This window comes from Mercenaria mercenaria, chromosome 14 (assembly GCF_021730395.1).
Source record: "Mercenaria mercenaria strain notata chromosome 14, MADL_Memer_1, whole genome shotgun sequence".
NCBI lineage: Eukaryota > Metazoa > Mollusca > Bivalvia > Venerida > Veneridae > Mercenaria > Mercenaria mercenaria.
In genome coordinates, this window is record NC_069374.1 from 56,648,068 (window position 1) to 56,672,390 (window position 24,323).

Here is a 24,323-nt window from a genome sequence, read left to right on the forward strand (position 1 = left end):
ACATTTAGCGGCAAGCCAACTGAATATTGTAAGTTCGTCAAAAACTTCGAAACTAATATCGGAAGTAAAATTACTTATGATAGACTTAAGTTGAGCTATTTAATACAGTACTGTTACGGTGAAGCAAAGTGTTGTATTGAAGATTGTGTTTTGTTGGAACCCGGTGAAGGATACAGGCGCGCACGTGACATCTTGTTCTCACGTTATGGAAGGCCGCATGTGATCGCTAGAACATATATTGAAAAATTGGTATACGGTCCACAGATAGCAGCATCTGATACAGACAAACTATCAAAATTGGCATTAGAAATGCAAAGGTGTGAACCAGGATATAATTCGGATGTAGATAACTCTGAATCTTGAGGCGAATTGTGAAACGCTTGCCTATGCATCTGAGAGTGAAATGGGTTGATATAGCACATGTAATTAACGAATCTGGCAGGGAAGTACATTTTACCGACTTAGTGAAATTCGTTGATGAGAAATCACGTGTTGCCAGTTCAATGTATGGAATCGATCTCATTAAAGAAAATCGAACAGCGAAGTCAACTTCTGGTAAACCGCACGGTGAAAAGCCCGTAAAAGATGTAACTACATTGACCACACACAGTACTACTGATCAGAGAAGAAATGAAAGAAAGTGCCGTTGTTGCCAAGGTAATAGAAATAGATCTTACTGTAATGGCGGTGGACGAAAACAGAAATGAAGAAGTGATACTTTCCAAGGTGTGGTCAGTGAAGGAGCTTCCAATCTGAACAAGATCCGCAGCAGTAAATGTTGACTTAAAGAAATTGCCCTACTTATTAGATATAGACATACCACAAATTGACACAAACAATGTTATGCTACTGATCGGTACAGATTCTCCAGCTGCACATTTTCCACTCGAAGTGCGTTCTGGAAACAGTGATCAACCGTACGCTGTGCGATCACGGTTAGGATGGGCAGTACGTGGTCCAGTTCAAGACACTTGTGCACCTAATACCGTAAATGTCCACTTTGGACAATCCAGAGACGTGTTACTGCAACAACAACTGGAAAGAATGCGGCATACAGAATTTAATGATAGATCATTGAATGAAAAGGACTCTATGTCTGTTGAAGACAAACATGCTCTGCAGATTATGGAATCATCTCTTACTCATGAAGATGGTCACTACAAAATTGGTTTACCATGGAGGAGGGAGAATGCATCCTTGTCGAACAACATAGCTCCTGCACAAGTACGCCTACAACAATTGAAACGTAAACTGTCACGTGACCCGGAATTACATAAAATGTATACATCATTTCTGAATGATTATATTGAGAAGGGATATGCAGAAGAGGTGAAAGATGGCCTTGAAAATATTTCTGGACGTACATGGTACTTACCACACCACCCAGTAACAAATGTGAACAAGCCAGGCAAAGTACGTGTAGTTTTCGATTGTGCTGCTAAATACCACGGCATTTCACTGAACAGCCAATTGCTGCAAGGACCGGACTTAATGAACAGTCTAGTAGGAGTTCTCATACGATTTAGGAAAGAGACGGTAGCTCTAGCCGCAGATATTGAAGCAATGTTTCACCAGGTGTGTGTTACGGAAGAAGACTGTGATGCTTTAAGATTTCTATGGTGACCTGGTGGTGACATCACACAGCAGCCAAAGTGCTACCGTATGAAGGTACATTTGTTTGGAGCTACATCATCACCCATCATATGTGCAGCATATACCTTAAAGCGTACTGCAACCGACAATGCCCGTTTATTTGAGAAGGAAGTGGTTTCTACAGTAGAACGAGATTTCTATGTCGATGATTGTCTGAAGTCTGTAGAAACGGATGATAAAGCTATCAAGCTGGCTACAGATCTGCAAACACTAATGAAGTTAGGCGGATTCCGACTTACGAAGTGGTTAAGTAACAGTAGGGCTGTACTGAACACTATTCCAGAATCTGAACTCGCACCATCTGTCGTCAATCTAAGTCTAGACGATACTTTACCATGTAATCGAGCACTTGGTGTGCAATGGAATGTTAACGACGACAGAATCCAGATTAAAGTCAAGATGTCTGATAAGCCACTCACGAGACGCGGCATTCTATCAGTTGTAAGTTCAATATACGACCCACTGGGACTCGTTTCGCCCGTAACACTTCAAGCTAAAGCTATAATACAGAGCCTGTGCAGACTGAAGGTCGGCTGGGATGACCAGATACATGTACCACAAAGCATCAACAATGAATGGCATACCTGGTTATCAACCTTACCTTGTCTGGAGAATGTGTCTGTAAACCGCTGTTTCCGACCAAGTGACTGTGTTAAATCTACGGAACTGCATATATTTAGTGATGGATCCGAAACCGCCTATGGAGCCTGTGCTTACCTTCGGTTTGTTGATACCTATGACAATGTAACATGTTCTCTAGTCATAGGAAAATCTCGTTTAGCCCCGATCAAACAGATGTCTATACCACGTCTTGAGTTATCCGGAGCTGTTGTCGCTTGCCGTATTTATGCGATGTTGTCCGATGAACTAGATATAAAGATTGATCAAGTTACCTTCTGGACTGATTCCATGATTGTATTAGGATACATAAAGAACCTATCAAAACGGTTCAAGACATTTGTTGGCAATAGACTCAGCATTATTCATAATACAACCTCACCAGACCAGTGGCGCCATATTGACACAAAGTCAAATACTGCAGATATAGCTTCAAGAGGCATACATGCAAATGACACTAAGAATTTACATATTTAGCTAAATGGACCAGATTTTCTAAGAAAAGATCATACTCAGTGGCCACAGAATCAGCTTGCATCGAAAGTAACCGACGATGATACAGAAGTGAAGAGAGAAGTCACAATGACTAATAGAAGTCTAGATGATATCATTGATCGCAACTCAAGTTGGACTAAACTTAGAAAAGCAGTCGCGTGGTTACTTAGATACAAGGTATTTTGCAGACAGAAATACTTAAATCACGAACTTGACATGGAAGAAGGAAACTTAACATTAGCGGAAATCCAGAAAGCGGAACATGAATTATTGATATATGTACAACAGGAAACATTCGCAAATGAGATGAACAACTTGAAACAATACAAGCCAGTCAGAACTGATAGCAGCATTGCATCTCTAAACCCCAAAATATGTGACACACTAATCCGAGTACAAGGACGTATACAATCTCGAAACCCGAGTAAATGCCCCATTATACTTCCAAGCAAGCACACTATAACAAAATTAATCATTCGACATATTCATGAGAATAATGGTCATGCAGGAAAACAACAGGTACTTGCAATCTCGCGTGAAAAGTACTGGATAGTACGAGGACTGAATACTGTAAAAGGTGTAGTGAGAAGTTGCATAGTGTGCAGACGACAACACTCCCCCCTGCTACAACAACAGATGGCGCCTCTTCTTGAAGAGCAGACGACACCAGATGAACCCCCTTTCTCTTATGTTGGAATAGATTACTTTGGTCCACTGATTGTAAAAGAAGGTAGCACACATGTGAAAAGATATGGCTGCCTTTTCACCTGTCTTTCAACTAGAGCGGTACACCTGGAGGTCTGTCATAGTTTGACAACTAACTCCTTCGTCACAGCATTTCAACGCTTTACCTGTCGCAGAGGATATCCAAAGAAGGTGTATAGTGACAATGGCACAAATCTTGTAGGTGGCGATCGTCGATACAAGAATGGAATTCTTCAGTAATAGGGAAATATATGACAGAAAAGGAAATAGAATGGCACTTTAACCCGCCTCAAGCGAGTCATAGAGGAGGAGCCTGGGAAAGGAAGATTCGTTCCACACGAACAATTTTAAAAGCGTTGGTCAGGCAACAATTGCTGACAGATGAACAATTAATTACGCTGATGACAGAAACTGAAAGAATTCTGAACTATAGACCAATAACCAAGGTTAGCGATGATCCTGAAGACATGTCTGCCCTTACACCAACTATGCTACTTCTAATGAAGTCTAACAGTAGTATTCCAAGGGGAATATATAATAAGAATGACACATATGTAAAACGATGGTGGAAACAGGTGCAATATCTCTCAAACGTTTTCTGGAGAAGATGGATACGAGAATACTTACCAGCTACACAACAGAGACAAAAATGGCAAAGAAAGACCACAGATTTACGTGTAGGTGATATTGTGCTAGTTTGATGAAAGTACCCCAAGAGGAAAATGGCCATTGGGAAGAATTGTAAAAACAAACAAAAGCACGAATGATCTGTGTACGAACAATCCGGGCAATTTGTTAGTGTTGTATTGAAACTAGAATTTTATCAGCCAGCGTTTTTATATGAAGTTATGTAGACACTTTCTCAGAAGTGACACTGATATTATAAAAGAAATATACTTGTAAATATTCGAAATAGGATAAATTTCAGCATTTAAATGAAAGTAGTGCGGTTTCAAGTCAAAGGACTGTGCTAGGGTATTTATTCGAAAAACATAATTTTCAAGACTGTTAATTATACTACATTAATTTGTAACATACATGTTTATGATAAATTTGAATTCTGTTATGAAATCTGGAAATTTCACGGCGAGGACTTTTAGAAACGTATTACATTTCTAATTTGAATTTACGTCTTTACCGCCTTTTCTAACGTGCTTTTACGCGACGTTCAACCATTGACGTCGACGTCATCATTTTCTGTTGTTATTGTTTTGAACGTCGCTTCCGTTAGCGCAAACAGATATTTCAATTCAGGAACTTGATGTAAAACTTGGTAAAGATCAAAAATCGGTAAGATTTATCGAATTGAAATTGAGTGTTTTATTTTAAAAGGTTGCTTATTAAATATTTGCACTTGAATACTATCTAGCGTGTTTAAGAAATTTAATTAGAGATATTTGCGGAAGAAATGTAACTGTCGCTTTGAATATATTGCTGAATATATGTTTTTACCTGTGATTTAGATATACTTTTTATTATATGTATAATTGTTTGTAATTTCAGAGAATCGCTACGCTAGAGAATAAAATTGTAAAGTGAATCAGCGCATACTCGTTTTTTTACTGTGGTATCCAAGTTCCCGAACAACCTAGTTATTATGCAAAGGAAGATCACAATTAAAGAAGAACGCTTAATTGTGAGTGAGTGAGTAATTGAGTTAAGTTTTACGGCCAATCAACACGAAAAGGTCATATCTCGCCGGAAAGAAATTATATTGAAAACGTTAATTGTAAAGCATACCTAAAATCGTTAAGTAAAAATGAATATAATTATATAATGTTAAAAATATCCATTGCAGACATACTAATATTGTAAAAGATGCGAATAAAAATATAAAATGATCAAATTATTTCATAAATGCCTATCTGCTTTGAAAGAAAAAGAATTACGATCGAATCTTTTTCAAATAACTCTTTCAAAGATTGAACGTCATAGTATGCACTGTGCTGTGGAGCAAAATCAACGAACGCTTAATTTTAATACCAACATAAATAGTTTGTTTTTTAGTTTAAACAGTATTTATAAATATATCATGCACAAAAATTACGAACACACTATAAAATTTACAATTAAACTAATGTAAAGGATCTAAAACATGCTTTCATCGAAAATTTATACTATCTAATTCATTTCTTTTTTCTTTCTGTTTTAATTGTAATACCAACATAAATAGTTTGTCTTTTAGTTGTTTTTTGTTTGTTTGTTTCTTAATAGACTTGCGTATAGTTCATATAACGGCCTTTTGCATTGTTATAGTATACAATCACTACAGGCGCCCCTCTTGTTGTCTATTTCAGGCATGAAAGGTACTCAGCTAGAACAAACGAGATTCCGTTACATATGATAGTGTTGGATAGCTTCCTCACGTGAAAGAATTCTACACCCTAAGCGGGCTTTCGAACTTAGAGAAGAAGAAGAAGGAGAACATTCTGTTGACACAAACTGTACACAGTTTCTCGCCATGCATACTTAAATACAATAAACATAACTTAAAAATAAGGTCTTAGTTACTGTAGAATATAGCGACTACAATAGATATACACAAGTTATACAGTGCTATGAGGGTCGTCTTACTTAAATTTAAATAATATATTAACACGTTTTGTCCATCATAAAATTTAATTATTCTAGCGACTATATCTTCTACATATGTTGCCAAATAGATGCTCGATTTCAAACCCAGACCACAAAGTATTTGCTTGTCAATATAAAAACAACGATACAAGTATACCATAGGTTTTTCATTCAGAATTAATCTACAGTAACTATTACCAAATTTGGAACAGCCTACAATTCGTCAAATCATATTCAATAGGCAATATACTGTGTCGCAAATCGAGTCATTCATTGAAGTAACGGTTTCGTAGTAACACTTCCATAAAGGAAATCCGTTTTCACAGTTCTTGAATACACATTTAGGCATGCGTAGTCAGTGTGTAAACCGAATAGCGTGCAACAGCGGAAAACAGCAACATGTTGTTGAAAGTGTTTAACCAAATATCTTGATGAATAATTATAAAAGGTAATTAATTTAAGTTTTATTTTTTAATCACATAAATGAAATATATGTTTACTATGTTATTCTAAGCTGAAATGCGCCTGACATATAGAAAACTGGCAATTTCATGCCCTGGGTAGCCAACTACCACTTGTTTCACAATGTTTCTTACATTCACAGTTTTAGTAGAATTGATAGGTAAATTACAAGTTCAGTATCAAAATATAATAAGTTCATGTGTCTCTGTTGCAGGATCGTTACTGACTTCAGTGTACATGTAACAGACAGTGACAACGCACGGTGAATGTAGAGATATACTGTAAGGCGTCGACAACAACAACAAGTCAAAAACATATGGTACACATAATTTGACGTAGTTATATGATCTAGTAGGCCTATTTACTGATAAAAAAGTGAATACTGATACATTTTTACTGTACTTTTTTCAGCCATGGTTATGCTTTTTCCCCAGTATCTCTTAATCTCTATAAATAGTGGCATCTGCCTAAGTAATTAACATATATAATTATATATATCCATATATATATATATATATATATATATATATATATATATATATATATATATATATATACAAATGTATTGTAATTCAACAATACGGATATAAATACAGGGAAAAAGAAGAAAGTAAAGGAGATCCGCTAATATCACATATGCGGTGTATTTAGATTCTGTCCAATAATAAACATAAAAGAACTCAACCCGGTTTCACTGCTTGTGCAGATCTTCAGGAGTGAAAATAACGTCAATAACGTCAATAACGTTGCATAGCAACGACATCAAATGACGTCAAAATAAAGGGACGTCACTCTTGACTACTTATTTGCATTTGTTAGTTATGTCTTGAATTAAGCTCTTGTTTAAATATATTGATAAAGAATTGCTCTTTTTCTTTTCTTAAAATCGCACTTGTAGATTGTAATTTATATGACGGAAAGACCATAAATGGTGGTTGTCTTTGTCCAGCACATGTGTCGATATGTTCACTGACATATAGCATTCGTGTGTTTTTGTCTCTTATCTGTTGTCGGTGAACAGTACAAACGAACACATGCCACAGCAAGTCCACTAACCCAATAAGATTAGTTTTGACGCTGCTTTATATAACCCTTTATAACGAACACTGACAATGTAATCGTATTATGTACTATGGTCAAAGTCTGGGGAATTTCTTAAAACATAACCACAGGGATTCGATTTATGTTTAAGATATTTTAAAGATTTTCGCTAAATCAAGGCACAACATATCTTTATAATTCTTGGAAGTGTTATCCTCTGCTGCGAATAAATCTTGTCTCGAAGGAGAACACAGACGAAGACTTTATATTTACGTATACATCTTAGATGAAAAAAAAGTTCAGTTTAATACCTGTAATTTTAAAAACTGTCTGTCATTTGATGAAATACCTTTTTTAAATTGTAAATTTATAAGAATCATTTTGCCAGTCTATCAGTAAACAACGCAATTAAACAAATTTCATCGTAGTGACAGAAAATACATTCTGAACTAAATTCATTGGACGGTAGCCGTTTCTTTGTATGGGTAAAACAATTCTGACCTGAACTCAAATATCCCATGGCTAGGTCTCTTCACTCAGATAAGTATAGTTTATGGCAGAACATTATCTATTAATTTAGGTACAGGACTTTGAACCAAACAGCTGTAATGAAATCAAAAGCTGTTCTTTATAACCATGTTATTTCTCAAGTTTGGTGACAATATGTCATTCCAAACTTTAGTTATTGGCCGAAAACCTTCGTTTCTATTTTCAGTAACAAACAAGTTGAACTTCGCTGCAGCTGCCCCATATATGGAAAACTACCTACAATCAAAGTTTTGTCGTAACATCCATTTCTTTGTTATTTACAGTAATAAAGTTCAATCATTTTTATGCAGTCAGTATAATAAGAAGGCAGTCTGAAAGACAGCTAAATCTCCCGCCACTGCTATGAATAGTGAAAGGGTAAACCTTTGACCTTTAGCTGTGTCCTTGACCTTGAACTGAAATGGCTGACTCATACATTCTGCACAACGTCTTGATGAGGTGATCATTTGACCCAAGTTTCATAAAAATCCTTCAAGAGGTTTAGGAGATACAGAGTGGACACAAAATGGAAGGCTCAGACTTTTGACCCTGAGTTGTGACCTTGACCTTAAGCCAGCATAGCTGACTCATAAGTCCTGCACATTACCTTGATGAGGTGATCATTTGACCCAAGTTTCAAATGAATCCTTCAAGGGAATTAGGGGATACAGAGCAGACACAAAATGGAAGGCTCAAACCTTTGACCTTCAGTTGTGACCTTGATCTTGAGCCGGCATGGCTGACTAATGGGTTCTGCACATCGTCTTAATGAGGTGATCATTTGACCCAAGTTTTATAAAATTCCTTCAAGGGGTTTAGGAGATATAGAGCGGACACAACATGGAAGGCTCAAAGCTTTGACCTTGAGTTGTGACCTTGACCTTGAGCGCACAAGGCTGACTCATAAGTTCTGCACATTTTCTTGATGATGTGATCATTTGTATCAAGTTTCATGAAAATGCTTCAAGGGGTTTAGGAGATATGGAGCGGACACGAAAGTGTTACGGACAGACGGACGGAAGGACGGACTGACAGAAGGACGGACGGAAGGACGAACGCAGACCATTCCTATAACCCCCACCACTTGTGGCGGGGGATTAAAAAAGAATCATTTCTTAAGGATTGATCTTGTTAAAGGGTAAATTATGCTCCAACTCTTTATGCATGTACAAGCGGCAATGGCTTCATCTCAAAAGTGTAAATAAACAAGTAAGAACGAACAGTGAACCACATTATTTATTTTGTAAAAAAAGTAAGCTTTCCAAATAAATAGGTACTATTTCTGTGAAATTCTAATGTTGTACAAACCGGAGCGGAATATATTGCAAAACCTAACTTTCATTTTTAACAGGACCTAAATCGCTACTCTCAAAAGCGCTAAATTTAAACAGTAAACCTCTGAGATCGATCTTCATTTATGATTAGAACTATATTGCACGTTTAATTGAAATAAGGTTCCAAATTGTTACAGTTAGTTGTTGTTGTTAGTTCAAATTGTTGTTAGTAGTCTTTTTTTACAACTAAGAGCCTCCTCGAAAGTATTATTTATTAGCAATTTCCTCCACTACCTTGCTAGCCGTCAAAAGTATGTAGATCCGGTGTTTACAGGCCGTATTAGAGCTGATATTGTTTCTAAATATCCTTTTGCCTCAATCCCACGGACTCTTATACCCTGACCACCAAAACATGAGACAACAAATAAATAAGTTTTATGTTCTTCTTATATTTTAGAAAATGTAAAAAAAAGTTACCCTGATTCCTAAAACATGTTTGAGAACTAGAGAAGCTATATTTTCTTTCTCTGAAAATTAACTGGATCTCAAGGATACACTGAATATATTATAATATATTACATATATAATTTGCATTAAGGGATGTAATTATATTCAGAACAGTCTAAAGGTAGTGAAATCTACCTTAGTAGTTAACAGATATACATGTTGGTAGGTAAACAGCTTAAAATATGTACAAAGTTAAACGAAATGAAATATATACATACAGCTAATCATAATTGTTTAATCTAGCATTTCGCATAGCGAAGGTTTCATACACATACCGGCTCAGATTTCTTAGGGTACTATGGTGTTTTGGTTCCATTAATATATTGAATTTATAAACACTAGGGTGTCTTTAAAAGTAGGGTTTGATATAAAGTCTTCTCAGTTGCTAGTATGCATCAAAAAGTGATACAAAATTAACTTCATCATCAGTATCTCTTTTATTACAGATTCTACAGTGGCGCTGCTGTCTGTCATTTCTATTTTAAAAATACCTATCAGTTTCAACTCGAAGTTTGTGAGACGAAAGCCGTAATCGTGCCAAAGCAACACGAAATTTGCTGGGTAATACACTTAGATAACATTCATGTTCAAAGGATGTCTTAAAATTCCTATACAAGTACAAAGAGCCACCATTATTAGAAACATCATTGTTCCAATTCTGAACAAAACCATCACACATTCTTTGTTTAAAAATACTTGGAAATATTAGCGCATTATGACATCTTTTGCTATCATAAAATCCTCAATCCGTTATGTAAGTTAGAGACAACTCTTTGAAAGAAATTGCGTCCCAGTTTAATTTTCATACTGATATTATTCCATTAAGTATAGCAATGCTTTCTAATAATAGTAATTGAATAAGTTTGCAAATATAAAGAACGCATGTTTAAATGTGTCTTTACTTTTCTTTAAATTAGCGTTGTGGTGGAATTTTAGAATTGAATCCCATCATTTTGTCCGTTAAGAAAGTCTAAATACCATAATCACAACAAAAATACTCGAGATATCTTCATAACTCTGTATGTACCTTAAAACGTGCGAAGGAAATTAAAATAATTATCAAATTTCGTTGAGAACACAACAATTGTATTTGCTATTGCAATGGACAAAAACATTTTTACGGCCACTACTACATGTATAATCATGAAACAGATGCGTTAGACAGAGAGTGATACAGATGCTATTTAGTCATAATTATGCCAGTACTGAAGTAGCTCATACACTACTTACCATGAAATTGTTACCCAATCTCCTCAGATATAACAAAAATGATTGCGCAAATAACAGTTGCAGGATTAATAGCTTCGATGTAATGGTTCTATGCATAACTCTTTTAAGTAATAGATGAAGTATTAATAAGTATAGTTAGCTTCACACACATTTCAGCACCAGATGGTAACGCCCTAACGCCAGCGGATACAAAACTTTATCATATACCTACATAAATACTGTCAGAAATACGGCTTGTATTTCACAAGTAAGTATGTATGAACAGAAAATTAAAAAAATAAGTATTGTACCTTTTGTATTAAATGTTGCCGGACTAATATTATTAAATATGCAGGACCTTACACAGTCTATAAGTTAAGCATACAAAAACTACACTCCTTTCTATTTCAACATGGATAAACATTGAATATTTTGATCGATAACAAAAGAACAAACAAAACGGTTGAAGAATATAGTTCAAGGGTCATTATTTCAGTAGCTTGATCTGTGACTTTGTATTCTCTAAGGCACGCCGACCTGGCAGAATCAACTCGAGGCGAAAACAGGATCCCGGATCGAACTATCATATTTTTCTAGTTTTGATCACTTCATGACGGGCTTCTTTGTGACACGAAAAGAATAAAATGGCAGTGGCAAAAGTCTATGTGTAAAACTTAGTAGACCGATGTTACCTAATCGATTTCAAAAAATTATATTTAGGACAGAAGCTGGAATACAATTCATCCTAATTTCTGTATCTGTTTAAAGAATCCTGGGAAATTTAAGTTCTGTATAGCAAATGAGTGTAGTAATTAGTGTTTATCATTTCTCAGAAAACTATTTTATCTTCTTTTTTGGTTGAGTTTACCGATACCATTGTAAGCCATATTGAGACTTTCAAGATTTTAATAGTGGAGGAAGACCCCAGGTGCCTCTCTGTGCATTATTTCATTACGAGCTGGCACCAGAACAACCATCAACCGTAAGCCAGCTGGAAGGCTTCCTCACATGAAGAATTCAACGCCCCGAGTGAGGTTTAAATCCACATCGATAAGCGGCAAGTGATTTGAAGTAATCGACCTTAAACACTCGGCCACGTATGCCCCCTTTGTGACTTTAAAGGGGCTTCGGGATATACCATTTATTATAAAAAATGTACAGGTTTTAAACTATATAGTGGTACGTATTCGGATTTTTCCATTTGATTATTATACATTTCAACATTACGTAATTTATTCTGTTATTAGAGATAAAATATATTACATTTTGCGTTTATTTAGCTTCATCTCTCTCTCTCTATATATATATATGTTTTATTTGCTTTTGTAGCAGCGAGCACAGTCAATGATCTTTTTTTCCACAGAATGTATAGTATTTTTGGGGGTAGGAAAAAGAGCAGAGGTGGGGGTCATTTCGAGTTGCACTTGTCCGCATTTCAGTCTCTGCATCCGCCTTAGTTTGTGATTTGGGATTTATGTGGGATTTACCCCAGTTCTTTCTATTTTATCTTGCGTCTCTTGATTATGTTTTGTAGTATCCATACGAAACCACACCCCATGATGACCCATACACCCGACCCAAGGTAGCATAAAAGGTTTACTTAGTCATACATATGACCATACGGTGACAGGAAGTCGGGCACAAGTATGCTTTAGACATGTATCTAGAATCTGGTTGTGACCTAAAGCAGTGTACATATTAAAAATTCCAGATTTGTTTAAAACATTTGTTAGACATTAAAGGTTGCTTATACTAAAGGGGTTTTATTTGCGTCATATGTTTTCTTCAATAAATAAATAAATTGCCAAATATTTCAGGCAGTTTAACAAAAAAGATAATATTTTTATGCAGAGACCCAGTTTTTGTTATCAGTAGAGTGTTTGTCTTATTATGTATGCTACAATGTTTACCATGCAGCAAAGATCAACAGAAAAAAAGATGCACTTTTTGATGTCGATTATATTTTAGAAATTAGGGAAGACACTGCATGTACCTGTACATATAATTTCATTATGTATTAAGGTTGATAAATCTGCGAAAGTTGAACTGTTTCCAAAACACGCCTATGTCGATCCGAAATATGGTTAAGTTTAAAAAGTTGTCTTCTCTAACCCTAAGGATTTTCGTTCCTGTTGTGTCGCAACATTTCAGAAGTTAGGAAAACAGGACGCTAACATTTGAATAAATGCAAACTGTGGATACTTTGGTAATTTGTCAAAACTTTAACACTTACAATTGACATCTACAGTCAACCTTTAGTATATACCCAAAAATGTTAAGGTCTTAGGTGTGCACGTGTGCTGCGACGGTTAACTAATCAAACGCAATGCACGAGAAACCTACGTTACCCTTTTTTGCCACCGTGATGCGGCGAAGATATTGCCAGTTCAGGTTAGACCGGAAATAACTTCTTAAAGAGCAAAAATAAGACCTTTGCTCCAAGTGTCGTCAGGGTTATCTAATATTTAAACAAAGTGCTGAAAGTAACTGACATTGACACTATCGTTGTTTGTTTTAGATACAAAGTTTGTTAAATATGTAGAGCTTTCAGGGCAATCTCCTAGCACCGGGTAGTGAATTTCGCGACTTTGTAATCCATGTTTTACCAGGTTTAGCGTTATTTCCGCAACATTACTTCAACAAAAAGTGAAACTGAATCTGAAATTGTAGAACCCAAAACATAATCTGGGGTAAGTACCACTAAAAACGAGGAGTATGTTTAACCCCCATGCAATGAAATGAATTTCATAATGGTAATAATGAAGAAGAAAAGAACCATACAGTGCTGGCTTGCGTTAATTTACATGAAAAATAAAAAACATAAAAACAAAGCATTGTGGAATCATGTCATGAAATAAATTTGAAAACGTCAATTATAAAACTCAACTTTTGGCACATTAATGTGTTGAGAAAACCCCTAAATTATTTCCGAAGTACGCATTCCGTTTACGAAGTCCGTTTAAGTTAGAAAGGTCTAATAGAGAGATATGACATAAAACTACCCCTGAAAGGCGAGAAAACTACCACCGCTACCCACTTATTAACACTCGAGCTAATTACTAAAATGAACTTCGTATACAATTCTAATATGCTTAAAACTGAAAAGCCAATTTCATTGAGATAAGGCCTATAATTAAAATCACGCGCTATATTCCTACGCGTGACGAGGCTTTACATAAATTTGATTTGTCGAATGTAAATCGCTTGAAAAATCTAAACAGCAGTGAAAATCCTGTTTTGTGAAGAAAACGTCAATATATATTGGATAAATTATTATTACTTCAACATTCACTTTTTTGTGCCCCCCTTCCCCAATGAATGGTGGGGGCATACAGATTTGGTCTTTTCCGTGCGTCCGTCCGTGCCCGCGAAATGATGGTTAAGTGACTGCATAACGGTACTTTCTCTTTGATGTCATTCATTCCGTTCTGTTTATGTGACTATTTTTCTTTTTATGTGACTGTTAGAACAATAGAGAGAACAATGGGGGTGTCACATACAGACCGTTTCGTTAGAACTTCCGTGTGTCCGTCCGTGTGTCCGAAGTTCGTGTCGCGCCTAGCTCAAAAAGTATTTGATATAAATACATGAAACCTTGCATGAGTCTTTATCATGATATGAGCTTGCGCACCTGCTATTTTTCGTCTCGCTCTGCTCTCTAATTTTAGAGTTATGGCCCCTGAAATAGTCAAAAATTCACATTTTCACCTTGTGACATGTCTAGCTTAAAAAGTATTTGATATAGATTCATGAAACCGTGCATGAGTTTTAATCATGATATGAGCTTGTGCACCTCCCATATTTCATTGGGTCAACCCCCCTACTTTAAGAGTTATGGCCCCTGAAGTAGTAAAAAATGCACATTTTCACATAATTATCTGCTTAGCTCAAAAATAATTTGATGTAAATTCTTGAAACCTTGCTTGAGTTTTTATCATTTATGTGACCTTGCACACTTGGTATTCTTCTTGAGAATCTTAGCGCTTATCACATAGTTATGGCCCTTGAAATGCCAAAATAGTTGATCGTTTGTTTGTGATGCTCATAACGCCAAAAGTGTATGGCCTAGAACAGTGAATCCTTTAAGTAGAAACGTATTTACATATTTAGTGAAAAAAAATTACTTGGAAACATAAAATATTGCAAAACTTGTGAATAAAAAACTGAAGAAGGCTCAGATCTTATGATATATGCCTATTTGTTTCAAAAATTGTAATATTTGTTGACATGAATTTGGCCAAACAACACTTTTAACGATTCAACATCATAGTATGAATTGCGCTGTGGATTGAAGTCTACACAGTCGATCAAAATATATTTAATAGTAAGCGGTGTTTGACATGGTACACATTCGGGTTGATCTTCATTGTTCAGAATATAAGAATGAGTCAACCGAGAAAGACCTATTCGAGAACGAGAAAAACAACTTCCTCCCTGCGAACAGATCTGTTTCCTTCGTGCCATTTACCTAGAGTAGGTTTGATATCATGAAGGTTATAGATTGAAGCATTGTTCCATGATGATTGTCATTTAGTTAAATTGTATTTGTTGATATTTGATCTAAAATCAGTATATGGTAATTTCAATTTAGATTACTGTAATGATAGCGATTTCTTTGCTGCAGTATCAGCATCCTCATTTTCATAAATACCAACATGACTAGGAATCCAACAAAATATGATGGATTTTTTAAAAGATAGTTCATGAACCCTGAGAAGAATATTTTGAATGAAATAATTTTCCATATTTCGGTTGTGAATAGATTGTAATACTGAAAGAGAGTCAGAAAAGATGATAAACTTTTCTTCATTATATTCTGAGATAAAACTTAGGGCCAAATCGATAGCTTTCGCCTCACCTGAAAAAATTGTAGTGTTATTTGGCAAACGTAATTTTGATTGATGTATTTGACTAACGGCGGCACATCCAACCTTTAAGTAATCTTTTAAATCATCCGTGTAAATTTGAAAACGATCCTTTTAAAGTCGACTAGATCTGTTTTTATTTGGACTTGAATATTTCAGGGTTTTCAAATCAAAAGAACTGTCGGAGAATTAAGAGTCCATGATGGTGTATCTGGAACTAAATTTTCTTTGATATCATCGAATTCAAAGTCAGGTTTCTTCATAGAATTGTTGATGCGAAATCCAAAAGTTTTAATTTGTTTTGATTTTCTGTCATACGAATCCTGGTACTTAATACGATTTTATGAGAAGGATTGGATTTGTTGGCAGCTACCCTCAGAGCATATTGCAATGACAGTTTTTCACGTCTCGTATTAAGGGAAGGTTCGCTTGCTTCAGCATACAAACTTTCAAAAGGTGATGTTCTAAATGCGCCAAGAGTAATACAAAAACGTTTATTATGAATAGTATCCAACATTTGTAAATACGATTTCCTGGCTGAACCATAAACAACACAGCCATAATCTAGCTTGTATCTATTCAAAGCTCTATAAAGTCATAATAAAACCTTGCGATCAGCTCCAGTATCAGTATTTGAAATTACCTTTAAAAGATTCAATGATTTCAAACATTTGGCTTTCAGATATTTTATAGGCGGTACAAAAGAAAGCTTTTTATAAAAAATAATTCGAAAAACTTTTGCTTCGTCAACTACAGGTATTTTTGTTTAGGAAAGGCCCCGGGTTAAAATGACGTTTCCGGAATTAAAAGTGGACACACTGAGTTTTTTATTGGGAAAGACATTTTTCATGGCCCAAATTTGAACTTTATTCAAACACTGTTGTAGTTTTTTAGTTTTTTAACGATAACATATCAGAAAACCATCAACTTATAACGAACAATCTGTCCCTGGTAACAAACATTTCACAATATTATTAATTCTGATACTAAAAAAGTGTGACAGATAAAACAGACCCTTGTGGAACTCCCTGTTCTTGTTCAAAAGAGTCAGAAAGGGTAGAGCCAAAACGTAATCTAAAATTGCGATTAGATAAAAATTGAGATATAAATGTTGGAAGACGACCTTTTAAACCTAAGTCGTTAAGATCATTCATATTTCCATGTAGTGTCATAAGCTTATTCTAAATTGAAAAAGACAGACACTAAATGCTCTTTTTTTAACAAATGCATCACGGATAAAATTTTCAAGTCGAACAAGATGATCAATTGTGCTGTTTGCGAAAACTGCTTTGAAAGTTCGTTATTAGGCCTTGAGATTCAAGATATCAGACAAGTCTAGAATTGATCACACGTTCTAGAGTTTTACATAAAAAACTAGTAAGGACAATCGGTCTATAATTACTGGGGCTCGTGCTATATTTCTCGGGTTTTGGTATGGGGATAACTATAGCTTCTCTCCAGGAATCTGGAAAGACACCAAGACTAAAGAGTCAAGCAATTCTGTGAGCGAAAAAGGGTTTATTATACTTAAGATTGTCAAAATCTTCAAGATTAAGTTTAAATCTAGGAGCAGAAAGTAATTGGTCGATGCAATGTAACATTTAATGCAACTGACTGAATATTTGTATTTAGATCAATCTGTCTGTGTAGGCATGAATTATTAATAATAATAGATGTACCACCAGAAGCTCTGTCAGTGTTAGTATTAATGAAGTTATAGATTAAGTACTTTTTGAAAGATATTTTGTCGGTTTCCTTTAAAAATGTTTCACTAAGGCACATAAGTTGAGGATTGTATTTGGACAAGATGAGGAGAATTTAATTATAATTTGCTTTAAGTCCACGGCAATTCCATTGGATAATTTTACTTGCCATTTACGATGTTATATAAAATGGTAAACAAAAATTGGACGACTTAAAAATTTATATGACAGATTATTATTGCATTGACTCGGGAGGTGGGACTCTCTTGATCCTCACCTTCTTTTTGTTAGATACACTGGACGGAGGAGACAACGGCGGATCGTCGTCATCTTCCCCTGTCAACCGGTTCAAGTCAAGAGGGAACCGGTTATGGTTTCGAATGGGATCATTAGATCCCTTTCCAAACCCATCATTTTTAAGTCAACCTTTTGTCTGGGTGTTTGACTCATCCCACGTTGAGAAGGAATTAACATAACATTGTGCTTTGACGACAGTGAATTTGAGTATTTTGGTACATTCTGTACAACTGGTGACAGCCTTTGTTTAGCAGCTGTTTTTTGAACTGCTGGTGTCTAAACAGGTTTTGTTGCAACTTTTGGCTTTGAACATCAGGGACAGGCAAAGAACCAATTTGCGTAGACGCATCAGTACATTGCGTTGATTTGTTTAAGTCAGATATTGTTATTGAAGAATATGTCGATGTCAATGATGGTGATAGGAACTTAGCATTGGCAATTTGTCTAGCCTCATGAAATCTAATGTCCTGTGTGAATTTGACATGGAAAACCTCCTTTTCGATCATCCATGTCTTGCAGTCTCGAGACTTGGAAGAATGCTGTTTGCCGCAATTCACACAACGCAATGGATATTTCAATACGTTATGTTTAAGAGAATAACCATCTTTGCAGCACTTTGGGCAAATGTGGTCAGTTTTACAGGTGTTTTCGGAATGCCAAGTGTTAGACTGATAGTGTTTGAATGGATTTCTTTGCCTCTTTTATTATTTTGATGCGTCTAGCAGCAGTTACATGTTGCGCTGTAAGTTCTCGAACAATTTTCGTCTCCGATACTCCTGCAAGATCAGGACAACGAATGACCCCTCTTGAGGAGTTCAGAGAACGGTGTTGAATATACTTGCACGGGTGATTAAGAAATGACGTCATGCCAAGTAGATTATGTGCATGCGTTGCTTTGTCAACCTCCACGAGCAGGTCCCCTGTACAAAGATTCATAACTGATTTTGGAGCACCAACGACACAGTCGAGTGTTTGCTCAATCACAAAAGGAGATATACTTGACATTTTAAATGTTTCTCGGTGGACTGAATCAGTAAAAATCAAGGGTAATAGTGTTTGAGCCAAATAGCCAAATGATCTTTGAGAAGAATTCTCACTTTCCTTACCGTCCGTGTCTGTTTCCGTACGCGGTCGTTTATTTCTATTCATATTTTCCATATTCAAATGATTCAGATTCATCACTCGCAGCCCCAACCCGCCGCGGAGTTCAACAAGGGAACATGTAAACAAATCGGATATCCAGCTTATACATGATAGGGAAACTGTAGTGATATACTCGGCCAGATATTTTGCAATCTTTTTTACATCGCTAGCTGTATTGCAGAAAACAATAAGGGGACTGAAGGGATTGCTACTCTAACCAACCAATTGACCCTAAGCCAACGCCTTCTATGAAATTAGATTGAAATACTTATAACAGTGAAGTGTTCAATAACTGTGTGAACGTACTATGAAATTTGCTGAGCGCAGTAAGATATGACAATAGAGACAGACATTAGATTTTGTTTAACATAAATTTGCAAAAACTCAGAAAATTATGCAATCTAGAAATGAAATCACATAGATGCAATTTAAAGTGAAGAACAAGTAGGTGTACTGGTCAGGAACCCAGGCAATCCTTGCGTGTATCAGTGCTATACACTGGGCACGTTAAAGAACCAGGCTGTCTATTCGCAGCGAGCTAGGCTAAGTTAGCCGGACAAGCCTGTATCTGATTTCTGATCTCTCTGTCGTGGGGGCTTTGTCTCAGTCTGTCCCTCTGGTCAGATCGCTCTGTGTCTGTACTAGTAGAGGATGAATTATGCGCCCTGTGTGGCTGCATTTGAACTATGTAAAGCGCCTTTGAACGTGAAATTGATCATGAAAAGGGCGCTATATAAATCTGGTATAATAATAAAAATAATAATAGATGCAAACGTAATTAAAGAGGTTTCCAAGGGCTTGGCATGACTAGCTGATTGATCGTATCAGGCCAATACGACCTCCAAAAACGTCTACACCGAATTAGAGGCCAAAGATGTGTATTCGCACCTACATCCCAAAAAAGGATGCACAAATGTAATCAAGCACGCCTCATCTCCCCGGGATGCTATGGGGCATCTCAACATCCAGGAACCTCCTCTCTGGCTTACGGGCCGCCACCCACGGCAAACAGGTGGCTCCATTTTCTGTGGAGTAGTACCCCTCTGCATGGAGATACCGGCTTTTTCTATACCCCGCCGGCAAGGGGCTTAAATTGAATTGCATCTCTAAGTTGGTATTGTCTTTCATGATTGTTTTGCAAAAGATATGTGATTCAAATCAATACTTAGATAATTTGTACGCATGGAATGATAAGGGACAAAAGAATAGATGACTCGGGATGATCGAGTCTATGAAATGAGCAACACATCAAACGTTCTATAAACCGATATAAGCGGAACTTAATAATGGCAAATCAGCCTGTTTTGCTCGCGATCAAAATTTCAGTAACTGTAGTTCCATTATGATCGTGTAGATATCTTATATATTTACCTTTTATTCTACTTTGCATTGACTGTATTGTAGTATTATCTGGTATACACGAACTGTATTCAAGATTAACACTATTCCCATAAACGAATATGCAGCGATAACGAAACTGGAACAACCATGCAGGATGAAGTTCTACTGTTATCTGCAAACAAAAACATAATTAATACTTTACACAAAATCTATATAAAATTAAGTTTTTTCCATCACATATTAATATTTCATAAAACTGTGTTCTGATGTACGGTGGTATGTTTAGAGGACACACTAATGTTAATTATTTTATGAATAAGAACGTTTTACATTTTTCCTCTTGATATAACTGGAATAAAACCAATAGAAAGTTATAAATCTGTCAAGATTTACCAAAGCAAATGACTGGTCATACAGAAGAAGAACTACATGTGTTATTCAGTGAAGTAAAAAAAAATATCGGACTGAATTCAAAGAGCATTTTATAAATGGAAAATGGTTTAAGATGACATTTTCATTTAAGGGCCGAAATCCAGAGAGAAATTAAACATTCTGATATCATACTAAATAAACTCCATGAAGACTTTAAGTTCACCATGGAAATCAGTAGAGATGCCCTTTATAATATTTTGGTCAAAATTAAAGGAACAGAATTGAAACAGACAAATATTATAAACCAACAGAAAATCAACAGTATTCGTTCTTCAGTTCTTGTCAAGGAGAATATTTCTCTTGCATGACGCCTAAGTACAATTATCAAGAAAAAAATGTATCAACACACAATCCGAACATTAAAATCATCAAAAACAAAAGACACCTACTCAAGTTGAAACTTCTGACAAGAGCAACCCTTACAGAATCAAACAAAACTAAACCAGAAATAAAGCAATGTGGAAAAAATATCTAGATTTCTGATAGAAGTACAATTTCAGAAATAGTCGACATTTTGATTTTAATATCAATGAGAAACATTAGCTTGTTACTTCCCTTGAAAAACTGTACGATAAAGCGTAAGAATAACGAAATGAAAATGATTAATTGAACCTAAATTTAGCACGGAGCCACTAAAAGAAAACTTGTCCATAATTAAATTTAGTAAAGATATTGCTTTTGAAAGTTACAAAGACCTCAACGATAAAAACAGACGAAGGACCAATCTACTTCTTGGACATAATCATGTAGGACGAACTTTCGCGTATTTCGCGCTAGCACCGATGCGCGAATTTAAGACCGCGCTATTATTATTTTTTAATTTGATTTTTTTTTTCATTTATAAATTGAAAATGCGCGAATTAAAGCCATTGCGAAACAGTCCTTTTTCACGTTTGCGCGAAATTTCATGCCAGCGAATTTAAATGATTTCACAGTACATAAATCTAATCAAAAGTGAAAGGAAGATAATAAAATGTAAAATTAGAATTGTATATGTGGACAAAACAAATAACAAAGCAGTGACTCCATTTTATCCACTTAAGGTAGTTCTGCACGTTTGATAAACCGGAAGTGATGGCGTTACGTCATTTGTCCGAAAAACGTAGAATAAAGCCTGGATTCGGTGTAGGAAATAATTTTATGAATTAGTCGAAACCTGTGAGTAAATTTATTACAATGGCACTGTCTCTATATTTCTAAAGTCAAAATATGATATTAAAACATATGCTCGTTAAACAATTCAAAATTATGTCTTAAAATTAGCGGTTCACTTTAATCCGCGAACCTATACATTTTATTTCACCAAATTATAGGCAATTTTGTGTTTATTTATAACTGTGAAAAGTTTCATCAACATCTACATTGCAGCAAAAATTCTATTCGCGAAAATGTTTTCGAAGTTATGATTTTCCCATAGATTCCCATTGTGAAATATTGCATGAGGTCTAAATTTTTCAAATCAGTCTAGCAAAAAAAATCAAGCACACGACCCTATCATTTTTATTTGCTGAATTTTCTATGTATATTCTGAAGTTTTCAAAAATCAGAGTTTAATCAAATTCTGCATTGCAGAAAAATATTCAAACCAAACTTGCAGAACTACCTTAAAGCGATTAATAGTATCCCCATAGAACGAAGTTTTGGGAGGTATATAGGAGTGAACTTTGTCTGTCTGTCGGTCGTTCGGTCTGTTGGTTTTATGGTCTCCGGATGATAACTCTTGAAATGCTTGACCTATTTAAATAAGTTTTGGTAAACGGATATAACTTCAGAAAACACAGGCCAAATTCGACTTTGGGGTCAGTAGGTCAAACGTCAAGGTCACAGTCACTCACAACAAATGAACAGTTTCTGGATGAAAACTCTTGAAAGGCTCGACCGATTTGAATAATATTTGGTACACAGGTGTAACATCAGAAAATACAGATTAACTTAAACTTTTGGATCAGTAGGTCAAAGTCGAACCTCCGACCTCAGGATTGGAAGGCCAGTGTGCAAACCACTAAGCTATCCGTCCATAAATGATAAATAGTAAAAGGCAATCCAAGACTTTATTAAGGGTACAATTCTGACCAAGTTTCATTAAGATCACATTTCGATTTAGAAAAATATGTTTTAAGTATTTAAGTTGCCTTTTACTATTTATCATTTATGGACGGATAGCTTAGTGGTTTGCACACTGGCCTTCAAATCCTGAGGTCGGGGGTTCGATCCCCGGCAGCTACTCGGGAATTTTCAGAAACGCTTTTCAGTGTTTCCCACCCAAGTAGAGGTGTACTGGCCAGGAACCCAGGCAATCCTTGCGTGTATCAGTGCTATTCACTAGGCACGTTAAAGAACCAGGCTGTCTATTCGCAACGACTAAGGCTAAGTTAGCCGGACAAGCCTGTATCTGATTTCTGATCTCTCTGTCGTGGGGGCTTTGTTTCACTCTGTCCCTCTGGTCAGTGTCTGTACTAGTAGAGGATGAATTATGCGCCCTGTGTGGCTGCATTTGAACTATGTAAAGCGCCTTTGAACGTGGAATTGATCATGAAAAGGGCGCTATATAAATCTGGTATCATAATAATAATAATAATATTAATAATAATCATTCTTTCCTGTTTTGTACCATTACTTTGCATGAGCGCAATCCTGGTAACACACTCATATTACATGGATTAAAAGATGTTACAAATGGAATAAAATTATCATTAGATATTTCATTTTCGCGATACGTCGTTTTCTCCATTTATATGCCCTGCTTAATTAATTTTTTCCAGGTAGTTTTGTTTCAATTGTTGTAATTTTCATTTTTAATGTCGTCTTTCTTGTAAATGTTTATCTGTCACTAAAGTAATTAATTGAAGCTCAGTAAAACGGTATCTTAACCTTAGTGTGTTTGGGGTGACAGGAATTGAAGTTCAAGGAGTTATGCGTGTCAGTAGATTTACAGTCCGTCGTTATGATTTTTTCCACATTTCTAAATAAGAGGGCCATGTAGGCCCTGTATCGCTCACCTGACCTATTGACCTAATGATCCACAAGATTGACATTCTGACTAAGTTCATTAAGATATGGTCATAAACGTGGCCTCTAAAGTTTTAAATAGCTTTTCCTTCGATTTGACCCATTGACTTAGTTTTTGACCAGACATGACCCAGATTCAAATTTGACCTAAAGATTACGAAGATTAACATTCTGACTAAGTTTCGTGAAGATACAGTAATTAATGTGGCATCTAGAGCGTTAACAATCTTTTCCTTTGATTTGACCTAGTGACCTAGTTTTTAATTCCCCCTAACCCATTTTTGAACTTGACTTATAGATCATCAGGATTAACATTCTGACCAAGTTTCATTAAGATAATTTCATAAATGTGGCCTCTAAAGTGTAGACTAGGTTTTCCTTTGATTTGACCTGTTGACCTAGTTTTTAATCCTACATAATCCAGATTCAAACTGGACCTTGAAATCATCATGATTAACATTCTGACC

At 35.8% G+C, this 24,323-nt stretch overlaps 1 protein-coding gene across 2 annotated transcripts in view; it reads right to left on the bottom strand.

Moving 5' to 3' along the window:
* Positions 1-24,323, bottom strand: part of LOC123527894 (plexin-2-like) — a 180,167-nt gene that overhangs the window by 109,261 nt on the left and 46,583 nt on the right. For both annotated transcript variants that reach the window (XM_053523577.1, XM_053523578.1), the window contains one exon: positions 20,446-20,587. In XM_053523577.1, the coding sequence (XP_053379552.1) occupies positions 20,446-20,587 (142 nt within the window). The remainder of the gene's footprint in view (positions 1-20,445; positions 20,588-24,323) is intronic.